This window comes from Saccopteryx bilineata, chromosome 9 (genome assembly GCF_036850765.1).
Source record: "Saccopteryx bilineata isolate mSacBil1 chromosome 9, mSacBil1_pri_phased_curated, whole genome shotgun sequence".
Taxonomy (NCBI): domain Eukaryota; kingdom Metazoa; phylum Chordata; class Mammalia; order Chiroptera; family Emballonuridae; genus Saccopteryx; species Saccopteryx bilineata.
Genome location: NC_089498.1, coordinates 49028849 through 49052920, shown reverse-complemented (window position 1 = coordinate 49052920; position 24072 = coordinate 49028849). Strand labels below are relative to the sequence as shown.

Here is a 24072-nt window from a genome sequence, read left to right as displayed (position 1 = left end):
TTGGAAATTATCTTGCTTTTATACCTATTTACTTATTTATTGCTTATTTATTATCTTTTTCCTACTAGAACTGAAGAACAAAAAAGGCAGACACATTGTCATATTCCATACAGTATTCCTGGCATCTAGAATCAAAATTAGAATTCTCAGAAACTGAGAGTTCACTCTCTGTTGGCCTAGAAGATATACAAGCTTTTGAAGGATAATACTTAAAGTAAGATAGGCTGAATGGTAATTCAGTTGGTATCCAATATTAAATATCCTTTCTCATACGGTGATTTTAATGGTATAATATGACTGTAATAATATAAAATATGCCAGTCAGCAAAGGATATCGACCAGTGTGATGCCCAGCTCTGTCTTCACTTAACTGTGTTATCGATAACTTAGATAATCATTGATGGCATATCTAACAGGTTTAGATGGTATAAAAGCAAGATGAATAGTTCCTTGGAGATATTGTAAAATCAAGATTTTAAAGTATTTCAATATGCAGCAACTGAAAGAAATTTAACCAAAAGAAAATTGGATAAAAATATTCAAAGTTTTACCTTTGTGTTTAAAAAAATAATTTTACAGAATCAAGGAAAGAAGGCTTAGAATTTTGGTTGACCCTATTTTACAGTATATTACAGGTGCCAAAACAAAGAGTAAATATGAACCTATGCCATGATAACTGAATTATAGTGTACAGAACAAGAGAGGTGATAATCTCACACTTTAGACTGGCCAGATCACATCTAAAATACAGATACCAGTAGAATACTATAATAAAATATGGTCTAGATCCCATATTTTGAAAAGGATCATTCAGAAATTGGTGCCATTCCAACAAAAGGTGACCAGATTGGCAAGCAGACTTGAAGTTATCTTATTTGCACAGGTAAAGAGGATAGAGATTTCTAGCCTAGAGAAGACTTCTGGGAAACATAAAGCCTATCTTCAAATATGTGAAAGACCCTAAGGGAGAAAATTAATTAAACATTTTCAGTATATAAAACAACTGATGAAAACTACAAGAAAGTGGATCCTGTCTTTAATAATAATGCATTTAAGTAATAATTTTAAATAGATACATCTAAGAATGAAGCAGATTTCCCCAAGAAGTAGTTTTCCCTGTTCAGAAGCCTTCAAACAAAAATGGGATGAATATTTAATGGGAGATATCGCAAAAAGAATTGAAGTCTTTTATAGAACAGCAGTCCCCAAACTGGGGCACATATAAGTAAATGAAGATTTCCCAAATGGTAGCCAACTATAATTTTAAGGGATTCAACTTCTGAAGATACACTTTATTAGTATTTCTGTAAAAGCTTTGTCATCAACAGATTCTCCTTTTCCACCTAACCTTTCACAAGTGCTCTTTTGTAACTTTTTTTTTTTATAAATTTTTATTAATGTTAATGGGATGACATTAATAATTCAGGGTACATATATTCAAAGAAAACATGTCTAGGTTATCTTGTCACCAAATTATGTTGCATACCCCTCGCCCAGAGTCAGATTGTCCTCCGTCATCCTCTATCTAGTTTTCTCTGTGCCCCTCCCCCTCCCCCTAAATCTCTCCCTCCCCAACCCTGGTAACCACCACACTCTTGTCCATGTCTCTTAGTCTCGTTTTTATGTTCCACCAATGTATGGAGTCATGTAGTTCTTGTTTTTTTCTGATTTACTTATTTCACTCCGTATAATTTTATCAAGATCCCACCATTTTGCTATAAATGATCTAATGTCATCATTTCTTATGGCTGAGTAGTATTCCATAGTGTATATGTGCCACATCTTCTTTATCCAATCTTCTATTGAAGGGCTTTTTGGTTGTTTCCATGTCTTGGCCACTGTGAACAGTGCTGCTATGAACATGGGGCTACATGTGTCTTTACGTATCAATGATTCTGAGGTTTGGGGGTATATACCCAGTAGAGGGATTGCTGGGTCATAAGGTAGTTCTATTTGCAGTTTTTTGAGGAACTACCATACTTTCCTCCATAGTGGTTGTACTACTTTACATTCCCACCAACAGTGTATGAGGGTTCCTTTTTCTCCACAGCCTCTCCAACATTTGTTATTACCCGTCTTGTTGATAATAGCTAATCTAACAGGGGGAGGTGGTATCTCATTGTAGTTTTGATTTGCATTTCTCTAATAACTAATGAAGCTGAGCATCTTTTCATATATCTGTTGGCCATTTGTATTTCTTCCTGGGAGAAGTGTCTGTTCATGTCCTCTTCCCATTTTTTTATTGGATTGTTTGTTTGTTTGTTGTTGAGTTTTATGAGTTCTTTGTAAATTTTGGATATTAGGCCCTTATCTGAGCTGTCGTTTGAAAATATCAGTTCCCATTTAGTTGGCTGTCTGTTTATTTTGATATCAGTTTCTCTTGCTGAGCAAAAACTTTTAATTCTGATGTAGTCCCATTCATTTATCTTTGCCTTCTCTTGCCATTGGAGTCAAGTTCATAAAATGTTCTTTAAAACCCAGATCCATGAGTTTAGTACCTATGTCTTCTTCTATGTACTTTATTGTTTCAGGTCTTATATTTAGGTCTTTGATCCATTTTGAATTAATTTTAGTACACGGGGACAGGCTGTAGTCGAGTTTCATTCTTTTGCATGTGGCTTTCCAGTTTTCCCAACACCATTTGTTGAAGAGGCTTTCTTTTCTCCACTTTGTGTTGTTGGCCCCTTTATCAAAGATTATTTGACCATATATATGTGGTTTTATTTCTGGGCTTTCTATTCTGTTCCATTGGTCTGAGTGTCTATTTTTCTGCCAATACCATGCAGTTTTGATTATTGTGGCCCTATAATATAATTTAAAGTCAGGTATTGTAATGCCCCCAGCTTCATTCTTTTTCCTTAGGATTGTTTTGGCTATTCGGGGGTTTTTATAGTTCCATATAAATCTGATGATTTTTTGTTCCATTTCTTTAAAAAATGTCATAGGAATTTTGATGGGAATTGCATTAAATTTATATATTACTTTGGGTAATATGGCCATTTTAATTATATTTATTCTTCCTATCCAAGAACAAGGAATATTTTTCCATCTCATTGTGTCTTTTTCTATTTCTCTTAGCAATGCCTTGTAGTTTTCTTTATATAGGTCCTTTACATTCTTTGTTATGTTTATTCCTAGGTACTTTATTTTTTTTGTTGCAATCATGAAGGGGATTATTTTTTTGAGTTCGTTTTCTAATATTTCATTGTTGGCATATAGAAAGGCTATGGACTTCTGTATGTTAATTTTGTATCCTGCGACCTTACTGTATTGGTTTATTGTTTCTAGTAATCTTTTTGTGGAGTCCTTTGGGTTTTCGATGTATAGGATCATATCAGCAAAAAGTGATACGTTTACTTCTTCTTTTCCGATATGGATGCCTTTTATTTCTTTGTCTTGTCTGATTGCTCTGGCCAGAACTTCTAGCACCACGTTAAATAAGAGTGGAGAGAGTGGACACCCCTGTCGTGTTCCTGATTTAAGGTGGAAAGTCCTCAGTTTTACGCCATTTAATATGATGTTGGCTGATGGTTTATCATATATGGCCTTTATTATGTTGAGATATTTTCCTTCTATACCCATTTTGTTGAGAGTCTTAAACATAAATTTGTGTTATATTTTATCGAAAGCCTTTTCTGCATCTATTGATAAGATCATGTGGTTTTTGTTCTTTGTTTTGTTGATATGGTGTATTACGTTAACTGTTTTATGTATGTTGAACCATCCTTGAGATTCTGGGATGAATCCCACTTGATCATGATGTATTATTTTTTTAATATGTTGTTGTATTCAATTTGCCAGTATTTTGTTTAGTATTTTAGCATCTGTATTCATTAGAGATATTGGTCTGTAGTTTTCTTTCTTTGTGCCATCCTTGCCAGGTTTTGGTATGAGGGTTATGTTGGCCTCATAAAATGTGTTTGGAAGTATTGCTTCTTCTTCAATTTTTTGGAAGACTTTGAGTAGAATAGGAACCAAGTCTTCTTTGAATGTTTGATAGAATTCACTAGTATAACCATCAGGGCCTGGACTTTTATTTTTGGGGAGGTTTTTAATAGTTTTTTCTATTTCCTTCCTGCTGATTGGTCTGTTTAGGCTTTCTGCTTCTTCATGACTCAGTTTAGGAAGGTTGTATTGTTCTAGGAATTTATCCATTTCTTCTAGATTGTTGTATTTGGAGGCATATAGTTTTTCATAGTATTCTACAATAATTCTTTGTATATCTATGATGTCTGTGGTGATCTCTCCTCTTTCATTTTGGATTTTATTTATTTGAGTCCTGTGTCTTTTTTCCTTGGTGAGTCTTGCCAAGGGTTTGTCGATTTTGTTGATCTTTTCAAAGAAACAGCTTCTTGTTTTATTGATTTTTTCTATAGTTTTTCTGTTCTCTATTTCATTTATTTCTGCTCTGACTTTTATTATCTCCTTTCTTCGGCTGGTTTTGGGTTGTCTTTGTTCTTCTTTTTCTAGTTCCTTAAGGTGTGAAGTTAAGTGGTTTACTTTGGCTCTCTCTTGTTTGTTCATATAGGCCTGAAGTGATATGAACTTTCCTCTTATTACTGCTTTTGCTGCATCCCAGAGATTCTGATATGTCGTATTTTCACTTTTATTTGTCTGTATATATCTTTTGATCTCTGCGCTTATTTCTTCTTTGACCCATTCATTTTTTAGAAGTATGTTGTTTAGTTTCCACAATTTTGTGGGTTTTTCCCCCTCTTTTTTACAGTTGAATTCTAGTTTCAAGGCTTTATGATCAGAGAATATGCTTGGCACAATTTCAATTTTTTTAAATTTGCTGATATTGTCTTTGTGGCCCAACATATGGTCAATTCTTGAGAATGTTCCATGTACACTAGAGAAAAATGTATACTCTGTCGCTTTGGGATGAAGTGTCCTGTAGATGTCTATCATATCCAGTTGTTCTAGAATTTCATTTAAGGCCACTATATCTTTATTGATTCTCTGTTTGGATGACCGATCTAGAGCCATCAGCGGTGTATTGAGGTCTCCAAGTATGATTGTATTTTTGTCAGTTTTTGTTTTAAGGTCAATAAGTAGCTGTCTTATATATTTTGGTGCTCCTTGGTTTGGTGCATATTTTTAAGGATTGTTATGTCTTCTTGATTCAGTGTCCCCTTAATCATTATGAAATGACCATTTTTGTCTCTGAGTACTTTTTCTGTCTTGTAGTCAGCATTATTAGATATGAGTATTGCTACACCTGCTTTTTTTGGGGTGTTGTTTGCTTGGAGTATTGTTTTCCAGCCTTTCACTTTGAATTTGTTTTTATCCTTGTTGCTTAGATGAGTTTCTTGTAGGCAGCATATAGTTGGATTTTCTTTTTTAATCCATTCTGCTACTCTGTGTCTTTTTATTGGTAAGTTTAATCCATTTACATTTAGTGTAATTATTGACACTTGTGGGTTCCCTATTGCCATTTTATAAATTGCTTTCTGTTAGTTTTGTATCTTGTTTGATTCTTCTCTTTTGTTTTTCTATTGTTTGTTTTTGTTTGTATTCCATACTTCTTTCCTCTGTTGCTACCTTTTTTAAGTCAAGTGTTTTTGTGGTGGTTTTTTCAAGGGTGGTTACCATTAAGTAATGAAAAGGGTACCTACCATATTCATTGTAGTACCCTTTCTTGTGAGTATTTCTGCGCTTCATCGTCCTTTGCTACTGTTAATCTTCATCCTTTCTCCCCCTTTTTTTTTCTTTTGTTGTCACAGTTTAAGTTTGGTTTTATTGTTTTCTTGGTGGAGCTGTTACTTGTGGTTATGTTTTCTTTTGTTCTTTGAATCTGGTTGGAAAACCCCCTTTAGTATTTCCTGGAGTGGGGGCTTTCTGCTGATAAATTCTCTCATCTTTTCTGTATTTGTGAATATTTTTATATCTCCTTCGTACTTGAAGGATAGCTTTGATGGGTATAGTATTCTTGGCTGAAAGTTCCTCTCTTTCAGGGCTTTAAATATTGGGGTCCACTCTCTTCTAGCTTGTAGAGTTTCTGCTGAGAAATCTGATGATAATCTAATAGGCCTTCCTTTATATGTTGTATTCTTCTTTTCCCTGGCTGCCTTGAGAATTTTTTCTTTGTCATTGGTTTGTGTCATCTTCATTATGATGTGCCTTGGAGTGGGTTTGTTGTGGTTAAGAAAACTCGGTGTTCTGTTTGCTTCTTGAATTTGAGGCTTTAATTCTTTCCACAGGCTTGGGAAGTTCTCATCTATTATTTGTTTGAGTATATTCTCCATTCCATTTTCTTTCTCTTCTCCCTCTGATATACCTATTATTCTTATGTTATTCTTTCTGATGGAGTCAGACAATTCCTGTAGGGCTTTCTCATTTTTTATTATTTTTGAGTCTCTTTCTTCTTCTCTCTGTTGTGCCTCAAGTTGTTTGTCTTCTATTTCACTGATCCTGTCTTCTATCTGGGCTGTTCTATTAGCTAAGCTTGTTACCTCGTTTTTCAGCTCGTGAATTGAGTTTTTCATTTCTGTTTGATTTGTTTTTATAGTTTCAATTTCCTTGGTAATATATTCTTTGTGATCGTTGAGTTGTTTTCTGATTTCCCTAAATTGCCTTTCTGTGTTTTCTTGTATATCTCTGAGTATTTTTAAGATTTCTATTTTAAATTCTCTGTCATTTGGCTCCAAGGCTTCCAATATGTTAAATCTTTTCTCCATAGATTTTTCCACATCTATTTGTGTTACCTCTCTGTCTTTTGTATCCATAATGTTCGATTTCCTTTTTCTTATTGGCATCTGAAGGTGGTCTTGATGATAGTGTTAATTGGAATTAATAAAAAATAAAAAGGAAAAAAAAAGAAAAAAGAAAAACACTCCACAAAAAAAAGTAATAATTTATTATTTCCCCCTTTTTTCTTTCTTCTCTTCCCCTCCTCTCACCTCCTTAGGGAAATATCGTGCTCACCTGTGAATTATATTATGCTAAATGGAACAAAAACTGCCTATAATGGAGGGCCTAGTTTGGGGTGAAGAGTTCAAGGGGCAAAAAAGGGAGTAGGGACCTATTAAATACAAAAAAAAAGGGGGGGGGGAGAAAATCTTAGACAAGCATAAAATGATTTGCTTGTAAGTGATGGTCGACTAAGAGATATAATGAGAGGGATGAGAGGGAAACAGAAAAAAAGGAGAGAAAAAACAATAATTAAAAAATAAAAAAATAAAAATAAAAATAATAAGTAAAAATCTGTTGTATTAAGTGGAGCAAAGACTAAATACAATGGAGACTTTGGGTTGGGAGGAATGCTAGTGAGTTAAAAAGCAATGTAAAAAGTGCCCAAAATGCCACAAAAACAAACAAATAAAGGAAAACCAAGAACAAAAGCAGAAGAAGAAAAAAAGAACAACAACAACAACAAAAAAAAAACCCACAAAAACTTGAGTCCCAAATTAAATAATTTGTTAGTGATTGAGGCTTAAATGGGAGGAAAAGTAAAAGGAGAAAAGAAGAAATGAATAGAAAGGAAAAAAATAAGAGTAAGAGAGAAACGAAGGAAGAAAAAAAGGAAAGGAAAAAAAAAAACAAAAGGGGAGAGAGTGAGAGTTAAGGGTTTTGGAGTGTAACCCTAAAGGAGAGTTAGGATGAAGAAAAGAAATAAAATGTAACACTCATGGGTAGTGTAGTTCAAGAAAAGGGTAGCATAAGATGGGCAGAGAGTAAAAGGACCAAGGTGGAAGAAATAGAAATAATAATAAAGGCAATAAGATAGAAGAAAGAAACAACAACAACAAAGAATTAATGGAACAAGTTATAAAGTCTGTGGATTTTTCTTGATTTTGAGAGGTTAACTTCTTCCTTTTTTTCTTTTCTCTCCCTCTTCCTGGTCGGTGACTCTGTACCCCAGGTTCTGCCCCTGTGTCACTCTTAGGTAGGAATTTGCAGTTGATGGGATTCTATGGCAATGTCATATAATTGGCTTTAGTCTCGCTAGTAGTCAAGGCTTGTTGGCGTTTGCAGAGTCCAACAATGAGAGAGTTTGCTTTCCTGGAGTCTCTTTCCTAGTCTCCCCTTCCTGAATTAGCAGCCTGGTGATCCAGCTATGAGGCTGCCACTACTTCTTTCTGGGGAGTAAGAGGCTCAAAGAGCTTGGAAATCCCCACTCTATCCTCACTCAGCGCAAGGCTCTGGGTAAGGCTCTGGCAGTCAGAGCCTCCAGCATAATCAGGTGGGGCTGGGAGTCAATTGTTGTCAAGGTGACTGTTCAGCGCCTATCATTCAGTTGGACCACTCAACCCAGGCTTTCCACACTTGGTAGCCTGTTTTGGCTGGGAAGAAGAAGCACTAGTCGCTGTTTGCTTTATGAATCTTAATATCTGCCAAGTCCCTCTTGTTAGGTATATCCCTGAATATGGAGGCTCTGTCAATCAGAAGTTGCCCCCGCCCCTTTAGCGAAAGGCACTGAAAAATATCACGCGTCTTGTCTTGGATCGCTGAACTGGGAGAGATCTTATCAATTAGAGCCCTGTGGGTGCGTAGATTTCGTGGGTTAAGCTAATTTCAGTGATTGGATCCGCAGCTGTGCTCCAGAAAGTATTTCAGGCTGCCTGCGCGTGTGGGCGGGCAGCTGCACGTGTGGGTTGACTCACCACAGGTGTACTCCCTCCTCGGCAACAGTCCTTTTGCTTTCAGTGTGTGTGTGGAACTCCGGAATGCTCCGAGGATAAATTTTTCTGTTTCTAGTTGATAAATTTGTTGAGATTTTGGGGAGATCTGTCGGACGCGCTGCTCACGGCGCCATTTCCGTGACATCACTCCCTCTTTTGTAACTTTTCAAAAGAAAGCCATGTCTCTTGTTTTACTGTAATCTTACTGTGGGGTATTGCCTTAAGGAATAAAAACTTCTGATCTTTCAAACAAGAAACAATTTCAAACATTGGAATCGGAATTAATAAAGTGAATGACTAAATCATCCTGTAACTTAATTGGGTATTCAGTTCTTTGCCTTCAACAAAATTGAAGAACCCACTAGAACACTCAGTTGAAAATTATTTAAAGTAATTTTATTATAAATCATATATTTTTAATCTAGATATAATTGACATAACATTACATAAGTTTAAGGTATGTACTGTTTTGATTTAATACATGATATATTACAAATTATTTAACACTTTAGGGTTAGCTAACATCTCCACATAATTACCATTTGTTTTTCATGCTAAAAATGTTTTTGATTTACCTTCTAACCAACTTTCAAATATATAATACAGTGTTATTAACCATAATTACCACACTGTACATTAGATCTTCATTTTAGAACTTATTTACCTTAGAGTTCTAAGTATATACTCTGACCAACATCTCCCCTTTTCTCCCAAACATTAGCCTTTGGTAACCACCATTCTAGTCTCTGTTTCTGTGAGTTTGGCTCTTTTTAGATTCTACATATAAGTGAGGTCATACATTTGTCTTTGACTGACTTATTTCACTTAGCCCGATACCCTCAAGGTCCATCCTGAATAATATTCCTCTGTGTGTGAGATGATAACTCATTGTAGTTTTGATTTGCATTTCTAGAATAGCTAGTGAAGATGAGCATGTTTTCATATATCTGTTGGCCATTTGTATGTTTTCTTTGGAGAAGTGTCTGTTCAGGTCCTCTCCTCATATTTTAATTGGATTGCTTGCTTGTTTGTTGCTGAGCTTTGTGAGTTTGAAAGTTGGATATCCATTTTAGATCAAAAGTCAGATTATATCTCCCACAAATAGAAATTTCATAATTATTTTTTAAAACTGTAGCCTGTGGCTTTATGAGTGAGAGGACTTCAAAAGGTTATTTATATTTTTGCATTTAGAACAGATTATATTTAAAGAATACATAATGATGAGAAAAATCCTCCTATATTTAAAGACAACTAGAAAAATAAAAGACAGCAAGAAAGGAACTTTCATCTCCTTACAACACTAATGCTTCTGTCTAAAGTGTAACAACTTACCTTTCAGCAAAATTTGCTAAGGCTTAACATTATTCTCCTATATGATATTGTAAACCTGTTTATGTAAACTTACTCTTTCTACTTTCGAATTAAACCATTTAATAACAAAAGCCAATATTAAATGAGTCTTTTCTAAGCTGAAGAGTATCACTTACAGATATTATCTATTTCTGACCAGAAGAAATGTCTTAAATAACAATCTAATCTTATTTTTTATGGATCTTGTCTCTGACATTCATTAACCATGTATATGACTTTTAGTTCAAATTCTCATCAGCTGTTTAGTTATCTGGAACTAAAAATCCCAGAAAATTATTAAATTAAATAAAAGGTGATATACCAGAGCTTATTGACTCATAATATGATATATAATTCTTTGGTTATTTGACTACTTAGAACCGGAAAGGGAGGGCAGGGGGACAAATAAAAATAAAGAAAATATGTGCAAGTAGATAGCTTGATGTGAAAATATTTTGCATATTAATGACATTGAACTATCAATAAAATATAAACTAGTGTCCGGTATTCTCTGTACAAGAAGGCAAGAAAGTTTTAAAATATATTAAAAGTAAATATTAAAACAATTTTATGTTTATAAAATTTATCACCTAAAACTATAAGATTCAGCTACCTGAAAAATTCACTAACCTCATTTCTACCATTGTCAGTTTTACAAATGTTTGACATTCTCTCTGATTTTTAAACTATGATGCTATAAGACTGATTTATTGCTAAATTATCATCATTTATGGCAGGGGTAGTCAACCTTTTTTTACCTACCGCCCACTTTTGTATCTCTGTTAGTAGTAAAATTTTCTAACCGCTCACCAGTTCCACAGTAATGGTGATTTATAAAGTAGAGAAGTTACTTTACTTTATAAAATTTATAAAGCAGAGTTACAGCAAGTTAAAGCATTACCAAGTACTTTATGTCGATTTTCACTAAATTTGGCAGAATAAATCTTTATAAACAACTTACTGTAGTTAAATCTATCTTTTTATTTATACTTTGGTTGCTCTGCTACCGCCCACCATGAAAGCTGGAACGCCCACTAGTGGGTGGTAGGGACCAGTTTGACTACCACTGATTTATGGTCTACACATTTGTTTTTAATCCTAATAATTAGCATCATGTTGTGATCAACATGCATACCTCATGCTGGATTATCAATAAATGTTTGATAAGAAAAAAATTTTTTTTGATAAGGGAATTAAAAAATGAGTAAGTTAGCCTGACCAGGCAGTGGCACAGTGGATAGAGTGTCAGACTGGAATACAGAGAACCCAGGTTTGAAACTCCTAGGTCACCGGCTTGAGCGTGGGACCATAGATATGATTTCATGATTGCTAGCTTGAGCCTCAAGGTCACTGGCTTGAAGCCCAAGGTCTCTGGGTTAAGCAAGGGGTCACTCACTCTGCTGTAGCCCCCCCAGTTAAGGCACATATGAGAAAGCAATCAATGAACAACTAAGGAGACAGAAGAGCCACAATGAAGAATTGATGCTTCTTGTTTCTCTCCCTTCTTGTCTTTCCTTATCTGTCCCTCTCTCTGTCTCTGTCACAAAACATAAATAAAAAAAATATTTTTTGCCTTAGCACCTGTTTTTTTCATTAGAAACCTAAAAATATCTTTAATTAAAGTAGCATACAAGTGGAAAACTTCTTACCTAATACCTCATTTAGAAGAATGATTGTTTCAAAGCTATGTCCACTAAAGATTTTTGATAAGATTTATTGTAACATCTTCTTTATGATGTGTGGGTGTGACCTGAAGAATTGAAATATGGTGAGAACAAGTTGTATTTAAAATGTGTTTTGTCGCCTGACCGGGCAGTGGCGCAGTGGATGGAGCGTAGGACTAGGATGTGGAGGACCCAGATTTGAGACCTCGAGGTCGCCAGCTTGAGTGCAGGCTCATCTGGTTTGAGCAAAGCTCACCAGCTTGGACGCATGCTGGCTAGAGCAAAGGGTTACTCAGTCTGCTGTAGCCCCATGGTCAAGACACATATGAGAAAGCAATCAATGAACAACTAAAGTGTCGCAATGAAAAACTAATGATTGATGCTTCTCATCTTTCTCCATTCCTGTCTGTCTGTCCCTATCTATCCCTCTCTCTGACTCTGTCTCAGTTATAAAAAAAAAGGTGTGTTTGTGTCTATTCCATCACTTTGAATTGTTTTCCACATGAGGTAATGGACCACATAACTTAGAAATCCAATAATAACTTCTACATTAATGCAAAAATTATTCATTTAGTAAGTACATTTATGTATTTAATTTAAGCTTATTTTTATTTTTATTATTAAAAGTTAAAATTTTCTGAAATGATTTAGTTCAGTAAATAGAAAAGATTTTCCTTTCTCTGGTAGGACTTAATTTTTTAAACCCTCCAAGTCATGTGGATACTTATATGTCACCTAACCCAGCAGGAACTTCTGCTCAAAATATACTCCACTGGAGTCAGGTATAACTTTTAAAGTGCATTTCAGTACAATTTTGTTTATACTACAAAGGTTATTTTATTACTCTAGATTCATGTGATTGTCATAAAATGATAAATTTGGAAGGATAAAATGAAATTATTACATATTTGTATAGTTTTTTATGATTGATAAGGTGTTCATATCAGAATGTATTAGATCCATTAAACCTAAGCAATGATCAGAGCAATATAATTATTTTCTGTTTTACAGCTGAGAAAATGTTAGTTCAGAACTGTAAAATAAGGATCATCTAAGTCATGCCCATCATTTGACTTGCCCAAAGATTCAAAGCTATTCTAAAAACACCACCACCACCAACAACAACAAAAAAAACACAAAAGCTAAGACTAGAATACAGGTCTCCTAATGCCTAAGTGTTTCACAAGACTTCATTTCTCTTCTGTTTAATTGTGAACTCCATGAGGACTATTGTCAAGTTATGTTCATTTTTGTATTTCTAAGGCCAAGAGTTCTTGGCAAATAGTAGATACTCAAGAATATTTGTTTAATGAATATTGATGAAGAAAGACATTGTGTGAATATCATCTTAATGTTGAGAACCAGGCTAAAATCACAGAAAGAAAAGTATTTTTGAGATAAAAATAGCAGACATTGAGTCTTTTCTCTGAACCTTATTGTCAGCTCTTTTCATGTCTCTTCTAAATTATGTACATACATATATATGTGTACATATATAACAACTGCTTCTTCCAGTGCATCACTTGGATGTCTAAAACTTGACATCTCCAAAACAGGCCATCTTAACATTCCACCAAACCCACTCTACCATCAAACCTTACTTAGTAAGTTTATTGAATCTTTATGAATTTAGCTTTTTAATTTTAAAATTGAATTAATAATTCTCTGACCTAAAAAATATTATGAGTTTAAATAGTATGATGATAATGAGTGTTCTTTAATAAACACTAGGTAAATTAAAGTATCATTAAGATATTATTGGTTAAAGCCTGACCTGTGGTGGCACAGTGGGTAAAGTGACAACCTGGAATGCTGAGGTCGCTGGTTTGAAACCCTGGGCTTTCCTGGTCGAGGTACATATGAGAGTTGATGCTTCCTACTCTTCTCTCTCTCTCTCTCTTTCTCTCTCTGTCTCTCTCTCTTCTCTCCTCTCTCTCTGAAAATGAGTAAATAAAATCTAAAATAAAAAAGATATCAGTTAAGGACTTTCTTGTTTAAAAAATGTTTAAATCTACTAAGTGTTTTAAAACAAATTATTACATTTATTATCTTTATAATAAATTATCTTTAGGTTTGATTTATACCTGGTGATAGCTAGATCAGGAAAATCTGAATAACCTTTGCATTTATTCATTCATTGAAACAATGCTTATTGAGCACTTACTCTGCATGCTGTATTGTTCCATGCTTATGGTATACAGCAGTGAACAAAATAAATATTCACATCTTCCTTAAACTAACATTCTAGTAGTCAATGTATAGACAGTAAGCAATAAATATAGAATTTCAGTAAATTATTAAAATATTAGAAGGGGATAGAAGCAATGGAAAAATGAAAGTGCAAGAAAAGAGTTTAGGCATTATATATAGTAGGTTGTATCTTTTTTTTTTAATACATTTTTATTAATGTTAATGGGATGGCATTAATAAATCAGGGTACATATATTCAAAGAAAACATGTCTAGGTTATCTTGTCATTAAATTATGTTGCATACCCCTCGCCCAGAGTCAGATTGTCCCCCGTCACCCTCTATCTAGTTTTCTCTGGGCCCCTCCCCCTCCCCCTAACTCTCTCCCTTCCTCCCTCCTGCGTCCTCCCTCCCCCTAACTCTCTCCCTTCCTCCCTCCTGCATCCTCCATCCCCCCACCCCTGGTAACCACCACACTCTTGTCCATGTCTTAGTCTTGTTTTTATGTTCCACCAATATATGGAATCATGTAGTTCTTGTTTTTTTCTGATTTACTTATTTCACTCCGTATAATGTTATTAAGATACCACCATTTTGCTGTAAATGATCTGATGTCATCATTTCTTATGGCTGAGTAGTATTCCATAGTGTATATGTGCCACATCTTCAAGAAGATGTCTATCTTTCAACAGAGATGTTAGGCCAAACTTCAATGAGATGTTAATATTTGAGAAAAGATTTAAAGGAGATGAGAAAGTTAGTAATGTGAACATCTGGGGCAGAGCATTCCAGATAAAAGGAATAGCCAATAGAAAGCCCTTAGGAGCATTTATAAAAGGCACAGCTAAGAAGTCGGTGTGGCTGATGTGAGAGATAGAGAGTTGTAGGAAAAGGCAGAAAATTAATAGGAAGACAGAAAAGAACTTGTATGCCATTGCAAGGACTTGGCATTCTGTATGTGGGTAACCACTGCAGGGTTTTGAGCAAGAAGGTGACAATGTGATCACATTGTTAAAGGAATACGTGAGCTTCTACATGAGTAGATTAAAGTGGGGTAAGAGTAACAAGGGTAGCAGCAGAAAGAAATTTCAGAGATTATAGCAGTAATCCGAACACTAATTAATAATGGCTTGCACTGATGTGTTCTTAGTAGAGGTAGTGAAAATGAATAGATTCTCTCTCGCTCGCCATATATATGATGTGAGAAAGGAGAGTCTTGGATAACTACAAAGTTTTCCACCTAAGCAATGAAAAGATGAAATTGCCATTAAAGGAGATAGGGAGTTTTGATGGTAGAGTGGGTTTGGCAGAAAGATAGGATGTTCTGTTTTGGAGATGTCAAGTTTTAGATATCCAAGTGATGAATTTGAATAAGCAGTTTTATATAGGAGTGTATAATTTAGAAGATACATAAAAGAAGAAAAACATTTGGAATATGGATGATATATTTAAAGCCAAGAGACTGGATGATAACAACTAGAGTACAGAGAAGAGAAGAAGAGCAAGGATTGAGTGCTAACATATGGAAAAATTAAGAGGTGAGGACTGACCTGTGGTGGCACAGTGGGTAGAATGTCTACCTAGAATGCTGAGGTCACTGGTTCAAAACCCTGGGCCTGCCCGGTCAAGGCACTTACAAGAAGCAACCAATGAACAACTAATGAAGGAACTACAAGTTGATGCTTCTTCTGCTTTCTCTAAAGTCAAAATATAAAATCTTAAAAAGATCGATTCCCAGCCAGGGCACACAGGAGAAACACCCATCTGCTTCTCCACCCCTCCCACTCCCCTTCCTCTCTGTCTCTCTCTTCCCCTCCCACAGCCAGGGCTCCATTGAAGCAAAGTTAGCCCGGGCGCTAAGGATGGCTCTGTGGCCTCTGCCTCAGGCACTAGAATGGCTCTGGTTGCAACAGAGCAACGCCCCAGATGGGCAGAGCATCGCCCCCTGGTGGGCGTGCCAGGTGGATCCCGGTCGGGCGCATGCGGGAGTCTATCTGACTGCTTCCCCGTTTCCAACTTCAGAAAAATACAAAAAAAAAAAAAAAAAAAAAAAAAGAAAAGATTACGAAGGTAGGCAGAAAAATATAACAAGGAAACTAAAAAGGAGCTGTGAGTGAAAAGTGAAGATCAAGAAATAACGGTATTCTGGAAGCTAAGTGAAGGAAAGGTCTCGAGGATGAGGGAATGAATAATTATGTCAAGTGCTGCTCATAGATAACATGAGAAATTATCTTAGAATTGACCAAAGTTTTAAAAATATCTACATCATAAATAACCGTGGACAGTTTGGCAGAAAGAAAGAGGTGCAAGGAGAGAAATGCTCTCAGTTGAAAACAGATTTTTAAAAGAGCAAGAAAATAAAGAGGCCAGTTAGAGAAGAGTTTTAAAATATAGGCTGATGGTGGAATTCCAGGTAGTGGAGAGAATTTTCAGAATTGGGGAGAATTGGGAGGAGATAAAAGTAGAGGATGTATGAAGACATACAATGTTAGAGTAGCAGAGAAAATGGGTTACCTGAGAGTCTAAATTGTCTTGTAATGACAACATAATTAGGGGGGATGAAGATAATTATATTGGACCAAATAGGCTCAAAGCAGATAGTGGTGGTGAGGCTGTGAGTGTTAAGGGTGAAGCAAAGATATTTAGGGAAGTTTTATGTAAATCCTAGTGCATTTAGACCTAGATACTCACTTTTTACATCTGTGAATGAAACTAAGGATTTCTAGGGAAGACTGATGTTACCCCAAATACACAGGCCCCCGTTAATAAGGTAAATGGCCTTGGGGAGAAGTGCATTTAAATGAAGAAAATAGATCCGTAATCTGTAGATTCATCGGCCTCCACCACCCACCTCTTTTATGTATAATCTTATGCAAAGGAAGGGAGGAGCAAAGAAGCCCACCTTCACATATACCAACAGACCCAGTAAAAAGGGGTCATATGTACAATGCATTCCTAACTTGTATCCACAGACATTTTAATGAAAAAATGAGTGCAGCCTAACTTTTTAATTTTTCTTTCAGCTTTTTAATTCTAGTTACTTGAAAGCTTTTGATTGGGGCAATCCTGCTCTGGACTTGGTTCATTTTAATCAGGTACATAATTATACATGATCTAAAAACTCTCTCCCTAATCAATTCAGAATATCTTACTATAAAAGTTCATCTTGCTATAAAGCTGAGAAAACAATAAACAACAAGAAGGACCGTAGATGAAGATCATGTTGCTTTAGATCCATATTGTCACATCCAACCAAAGTGGCTTTTCTGTGTTTTCTATGTATTTAAATACTCCTGGAGAAGCTCAGAGAAGCTAGCAGGCAGTACAATAATTAATCATCCCTCAAGAGAAAAAACATTGTGTTTATAATATACACTACTCTGTGTTTGGTTGAATGAGAAATAAAGGGCATAATATTGTTCTTGATTAAAATAATTTATTTTATTTAGGAAGATAAGACAAACATATAGTAATTTTTTAAAAAGTAAAAGTTAATGTGAAGTTGGTAAAATGATATGAATACAATAACAAAAGCCCTGAAGTATTAAAACAGTTATTTCAAAATATACAGTTTTCCACCAGACTTTCATGGCTTAGCTAAACTCCATGCCTGATCTGGTTTGCTTGTGTAAAGTCTGAAGGAAGATATAAAAGTCAAACTCAGTAAAATTAGATTTGACTTTGGCTGCCAGTATATATCACTTATTGATGAACATATTGACAGCCACAGAAATTTTTGATTAAAATACCTTCTTGTTTTATAAATAAAACTCAAATTACTTCTCTGGAATGTTTGAATACTCTGAACTAGAACAAACTATCTAGTTTTGATCTGTATCTGATTTATTTCTAAGTAAAAATTATAATAGTTGTTCTTTCATGCTTATTGCTTCCATAGTAATAATCATTTTAGATTCAGCTTAATTTTAAGACAGTATTTTGATTTACCATTTAAAGAATTAGTAAATAACACTTTCTGGGTATTATATACTGTGAAAACACTTATTTTTACTCATTTATATTTAGACAACTGCTCCATTGAACAATGTGAGAAACATAAATGTGTTAATTGCAACTTGGAATGGGGAAAGTGACTTGTTAGCTGATCCTGAAGACGTTGATATTTTACTTTCTGAAGTCAGAAACCATATTTATCATAAAACTATTTCTTACTACAATCATATAGACTTTTTGTTTGGCTTAGATGTATATCATCAAGTTTACCGTGAAATCGTTGATATTATCCAAGGCAATCATTAGAAACAATGGTACTTGTCTTGAAGGATTTTTATAATTTCTACTACAAACCAATTATTTTTTTCTTACATGTATGTTTTTCCAGTTATTTAAATAAAATCTGAAATTTTTTCTATATTTTTTATTGCCCCTAGACCTTCCATTCATTAAATGGGTGGCATTTATCATATCAGGGGAGATGAAAGATTATAACTTAGGCCAAAGAAATCCATTGAGTTTCTAAATAGAATGTAAATACCTAAAAAGAAAAACAATTATCTGAAACATTTTTTTTAATTTTATTTATTTATTTATTTTATTTATTTATTCATTTTAGAAAGGAGAGAGAGAGGGAGAGAAGAGAAAGACAGAGAGAGAGAAGGGGGAGGAGCAGGAAGCATCAACTCCCATATGTGCCTTGACCAGGCAAGCCCAGGGTTTTGAACCGGCGACCTCAGCATTTCCAGGTCGACGCTTTATCCACTGCGCCACCACAGGTCAGGCTGAAACATTTTTTAATTACAAGAGATAGTTCTTTTTAAAAAGGTTTTTTTTTCCCTTTTTTCAAAGAAATGTGAGCATATATGATATTGTAAAAAAATAGTTTGGAAGAATACTTGCTGATATGAAAGCTAAGTTTCTGAATAAAAATACCAGCTGAATGAAGAGTAAAAACACTTTCTGAGCCTTCTTTGTGGTGGCATAGTGGGTAAAGTGTCACCTGAAACACTGAGGTCGCCGGTTCGAAACCCTGGGCTTGCCTGGTCAATGCACATATAGGAGTTAAGGCTTCCTGCTCCTCCCCTTTTTTTTCTCTTTCTCTATTCTCCCCCCCCCCCTCTCTATTCTGTCTCTATAATGAATAAATAAAGTCTTAAAAAATACTTTTTGAGCTATATAAAGGTCTTTTTTTTTTTTTTTTTTTTTTGGTGGGGCAGTAAAGAAAGCCTGAATGCCAGTATGCTGCTGCCCTCTGCCCTATGTTAAGTCAAGTTCCAGAGGTAGAGAGATGGTAGAAACCACAGAGGTGTTGTGCCTCACTCCCAGGGTGTATAGCCTGGAACGTACACAGGGGATACTGAATAGAGGGGAGACTGCAGTTACCTTTCCAAACTAGTGTGTGTTCAAAGTAGTGGTTAATGTATATTTCTAGGTAAATAGATCTTTTTTGCAGCTTAGTTCATGACAGATGCCAAGAGCCTCTTACACACCAGGAAAGTGTAGATGTGTTCAAAGGAATCTGGAAGATGCAAAGACTTGGGATGAAGGGATACTGTCAATAAATGCAACAGATATTATAGGTGCCACAGGCTGCAGTAAGACAGTGGGCATCAGCAGCAGGTGCAGGCCACACTGAGGCCTTCCTCAAAATCACATGCAAGGATTTGTTTCACAGGAAGCCAAACCTGTCTTCCTTTCTCCCAATTTCTGGATAATATGTAACTTCACAGGCCTTTTGTAATCCCCAGGGAGAACAATATGGAAGAAGGGAACTCTAGAATGGAATATGAATTTACTACATAAAGATTGAGATAATCTATAATTTACTAAATCGCAAAATTAAATTTTCTACCTTAGACAAAATGGAAGTTGAAAGCCAAGTCAAGTTCAATTAGTTTTGATGTTGCTAAATTTGTACTTAATAGATGCTTATGGACTTTAAAAATTGTGATACAAAAATAAAGAGGATATGTATAAATACTAAGAAAGAATAAAATACATGCATTCATTATTATTAATATAACTAAGAGAAGGCAAATAATAACTTTAAAGATCATAATTAAGGCTAAAGATAAATTTTCCCTTTTTTGTAACTTCTGGTACCAGGATTGTAGAGCACTAAGAATAGACATATGTTTAGTGATATCTTTTCAGGAATGTTAATATAGCATAAGTGTTACTTCAAAGTTTTCAAATGATCCTTCAAAGAAGGCCAATATAATAAGATAATTATTCAGAAGAAATATTTTTTAAAGAATAAGCTTCAAGGCCCTGGCCGGTTAGCTCAGTGTTAGAGCGTCGGCCTGGCATGCAGGAATCCTGGGTTCGATTCCCGGCCAGGGCACACAGGAGAGGCGCCCATCTGTTTCTCCACCCCTCCCCCTCTCCTTCCCCTCTGTCTCTCTCTTCCCCTCCCGCAGCCAAGGCTCCATTGGAGCAAAGATGACCCGGGCACTGAGGATGGCTCTGTGGCCTCTGCCTCAGGTGCTAGAATGGCTCTGGTTGCAACAGAGCAGTGTCCCAGATGGGCGGAGCATCACCCCCTGGTGGGCATGCCAGGTGGATCCCGGTCGGGCGTATGTGGGAGTCTGTCTGACTGCCTCCCCGTTTCCAACCTTTTTATTTGTAGACAATAATTTTCAGACAAAGCTGAAAATGTAGTGAAAAATTTCAGTGTCAAGAAAAAGAAACCCAGAGAAGTGAGCCTGGCATTTTAGATGTTTATAGCCTACCAACATCTACTTATTGTAGAAATATGATTAAAAGCCTTAAGAAAAGTGGAAAATAAAAATTTTCAGCCAACCAAGGGGAAGTTTCTTTGGTAAACCTCAATCCTCAGGCTTTTCAGTGGAACTTCAAAATACTGTACTATAAGAAGAAAGTTGAACTGGAAATTGAACCCCCTTTCAGGAACTATAGCCCAGCTTTAAATCATATAAATTCCTAATGTACTAGGATGATTTGGGAATACTAGTGCCCTAGCCATAAGTCAGAAACAAAAGTAAATCCTCTCTGGAGAAAGATCAAATCATCTAAGATGTTAGAAATAATGCTAAAATCTTTAATGTTTCAGGATAGGTCAATATATAAAAATAAATTATATGTTTCCATACTAGCATCAAATAATTACAACATGAAATTTAAAATATACCATTCACAATATTATGGACAGTTATAAGAATACAGATAAGTATGTTTATGATGAAAGACATTATTAAAATACCTACCCTTTCCAAATTTACCTATATATTGCCAGAAATTTTAATCAAAATCCCACTAAGCTTTATTTCTAAAATTTACATAGGATTACAATTAATCTAGAATTGCCAAAAAAAAATTTTAAAGGCTGGAGGACTTGCTCTACATAATTTGCAAGACTTAAATCACAAGCTGCATTAATTAAGACAATGCGATATTAGCATTAAAAGATATCTAGATTCAAGGAACATACAGAATTCAGAAATAGACTACAACTTTGTAGTCAATTAATCTTCAATGGGGTAAAAGATTGTGTTTTCAAAAGTGAGTATCATTACAGAAAAAAAGGTTAACTTTGACCTCCACAGTACATCATACAAAAAAAGATTAACTTTGACCTCCACAATACATCATACAAAAGAATTTAATTTAAAGTGAATCATAGACCTAACTCTAAAACTTCTATAAGAAAACAGGAAAAATTCAACATTTGGGTAAGCAAAGATGGATGAGATAATAAGAGCAAATATAAAGAAAAAAATTTTAATAAATTGAATGCCATGAAAATTAAAATCTTCTGCCCATCAAGTGACACTAAAAGAATGACAGACAAGCCAGCAACTGAGAAAATATATGTACAACAATTATACTTGAGAAGCAGTGGAGCAGTGGATAGAGCATTGACCTGGAAAACCACTTTGAAACTCAAGGATGCTGGCTTGAGCCTGAGGTCATGGCTTGATCCCAAGGTCACCAGCTTGAGCTCAGGGTCTACAGTTTGATCCCTGGTCAAGGCACGTTGAGAAGCAATAAATGCATAACTAAGTGGAGCAACGAATTGATGCTTCTCTCTCTTTTTTTCTTATCCTTCTCTCCCTTTCTCTCTTTCTCCCCTCATCTCTCTCTTTCTCTCTCTCCCCCAAAATATATATATATCTGACAAAATGATGTTTATCTGAATATATACAAATAACTCTTACAACTTAATAAGAAGAAAAGTTACCCAAGAAAAACTGAGCAAAAGACATGGGAAAGCAATCAATGAACAACTAAGAAACCTCAACGAAGAATTGATGTTTCTCATCTCCCTTCCTGTCTGTCCCTCTCTCTGACTCTCTCTGTCTCTGCCACAAAAAGAAAAAAGCTAATATATTAAACTTATGAAATATCCAGAGATATCCTTATACCTGAGTTGAAACTTCATTTTTAAATGAATAAGAAATACTTTATGCTCACCAATTTTAAAGGAAAAAGCCACTTTGTAAAGGGGAGAAATGATATTTCCCATATCTGCCTTGACTGGGGGGCTACAACAGACGGAGTGACCCCTTGCTCAAGCCAGAGACTTTGGGCTCAAGCTGGTGAGCCTTGCTCAAACCAGATGAGCCCATGCTCAAGCTGGTGACCTTGGGGCCTCAAACCTGGGTCCTCCATATCCCAGTCAGATGCTCTATCCACTGTGCCACCGCTTGGTCGGGCAGTATATTAGCTTTTATGTGAATAATATTTCTTTGCACCTGACCGGGCAGTGGCGCAGTGGATAGAGCATTGGACCCAGGTTCTCAGAGGACCCAGGTTCGAATCCCCAGGTCACCAGCTTGAGCGAGAGCTCATCTGGTGTGATCAAGGCTCACCAGCTTGAGCCCAAAGTCGCTGGTTTGAACAAGGGGTCACTCAGTCTGCTGTAGCCCCCCAGTAAAGGCACATATAAGAAAGTAATCAATGAGAAACTAAGGTGCTGCAACAAGGAATTGACACTTCTCATCTCTCTCCCTTCTAGTCTGTCTCTCTGTCTCTGTCTCTCTCTGTCTCTGTCACACACACAAACACACACACACACACACAAAATAATAATAATAATATTTCTTTGCATAAACATTAAAAAGTGAAATAGTTAAATAATACTGTATCCTAAAAATTACTCTCTTTGCTATGTATCATTATGATTTAGGGACAAAAAATTTCTAAAAATTATGTATATTTTACATGTTAGTGGTATGAATACATAGGTTGAAAATGTATAATGTATAATTTTCAAGCAATGTGAAGTCAGTCTGAAAGAGACAGCTGAATTCAGCAAAAGGAACAATGGCCCTTTCCTGAGTTAGGAGGCTGGTTTCAACCTTACAAATCACCAGTCTTTTTCTGTTCGATGATGCAGTATTTGTTGTCTGGAATGTAGAACTGTGACCTTTATTTAGTACTATATTTTGTTATCCAAGTTCTTTCTATTTTATTATCAGTCTCCTACTCTAATCAAAGACTGGGATGTGTGCCACAGCAAATATTTCATGAGTTAGATAAGATATATATAGGAATATATTCATTGAAGTAACACTTAGTGTATATATCTTATCTTAGAAAAACTCTAAAATTTGCCAGTGTTTGCTTGAAACACCACCTTTCTTTTAGTAATCCAATATAAGGAAACACAGTAAACAACTAATTTATTCTTTACATCTAAGACTATACTTTCAGTGATCATTTTTATAGCTTTTTATTTTTTACATCTGATGGCATTTTCTAAGTGTGAATGATAAAACTTACCTGAGATAATCAATTATATTTGCTTACTTGACAATCTCTTCCAAGCCTGTGAAATCCTCAGAATAGACAGTATTTCGTTTAAGAATTAAAAGGTTGTTTGAGGGTGGAGGGAAGGTATAGAAAGGAAAAAAGAAGCCAAACAGAGACATATGATGTCAGTTCTGTTTCTAATGTTTCTTTATCTCCAATGCTTTTTGCTTAGGCCCTTTCTTATACCCCTTTCTTAGTTGTAGATATTACTCTATCTTCTTATCTCTGACAGTGATTGGGCCTGTCATTGTTTATCCCTGTATTGAAGGCTGTGGATGGGGCAAGGTAGTACAAACTAGGATGGACAGATGGTATGTTTGGGGAAGATTAGGGTAGAAAACAAAAAGGTGTGATTATTTTCTTACGATATATTTTAACAAAATAAAATATTTATATTAAATACATTTTATTAGTTTGATTTGTATTTTATTATTTTTATTATTATTATTATTATTATTAAGTGAGAGGCAGGGAGGCAGAGAGACTCCCACTCCCACATGTGCCCCAACCAGG

General features: G+C 35.4%; 1 protein-coding gene across 1 annotated transcript; it reads left to right on the top strand.

The window, feature by feature from the left end:
• Positions 1–11539: 11539 nt before the first annotated feature.
• Positions 11540–18087, top strand: LOC136313629 (lipase member J-like; the record flags this gene model as incomplete). The annotated part of the gene is given in 5 exon segments (XM_066244139.1): positions 11540–11612; positions 11615–11749; positions 12356–12420; positions 16851–16922; positions 17854–18087. Coding segments are annotated over 5 exon segments (579 nt in total), but the record flags the coding sequence as incomplete, so codon positions are not given.
• Positions 18088–24072: the final 5985 nt, after the last annotated feature.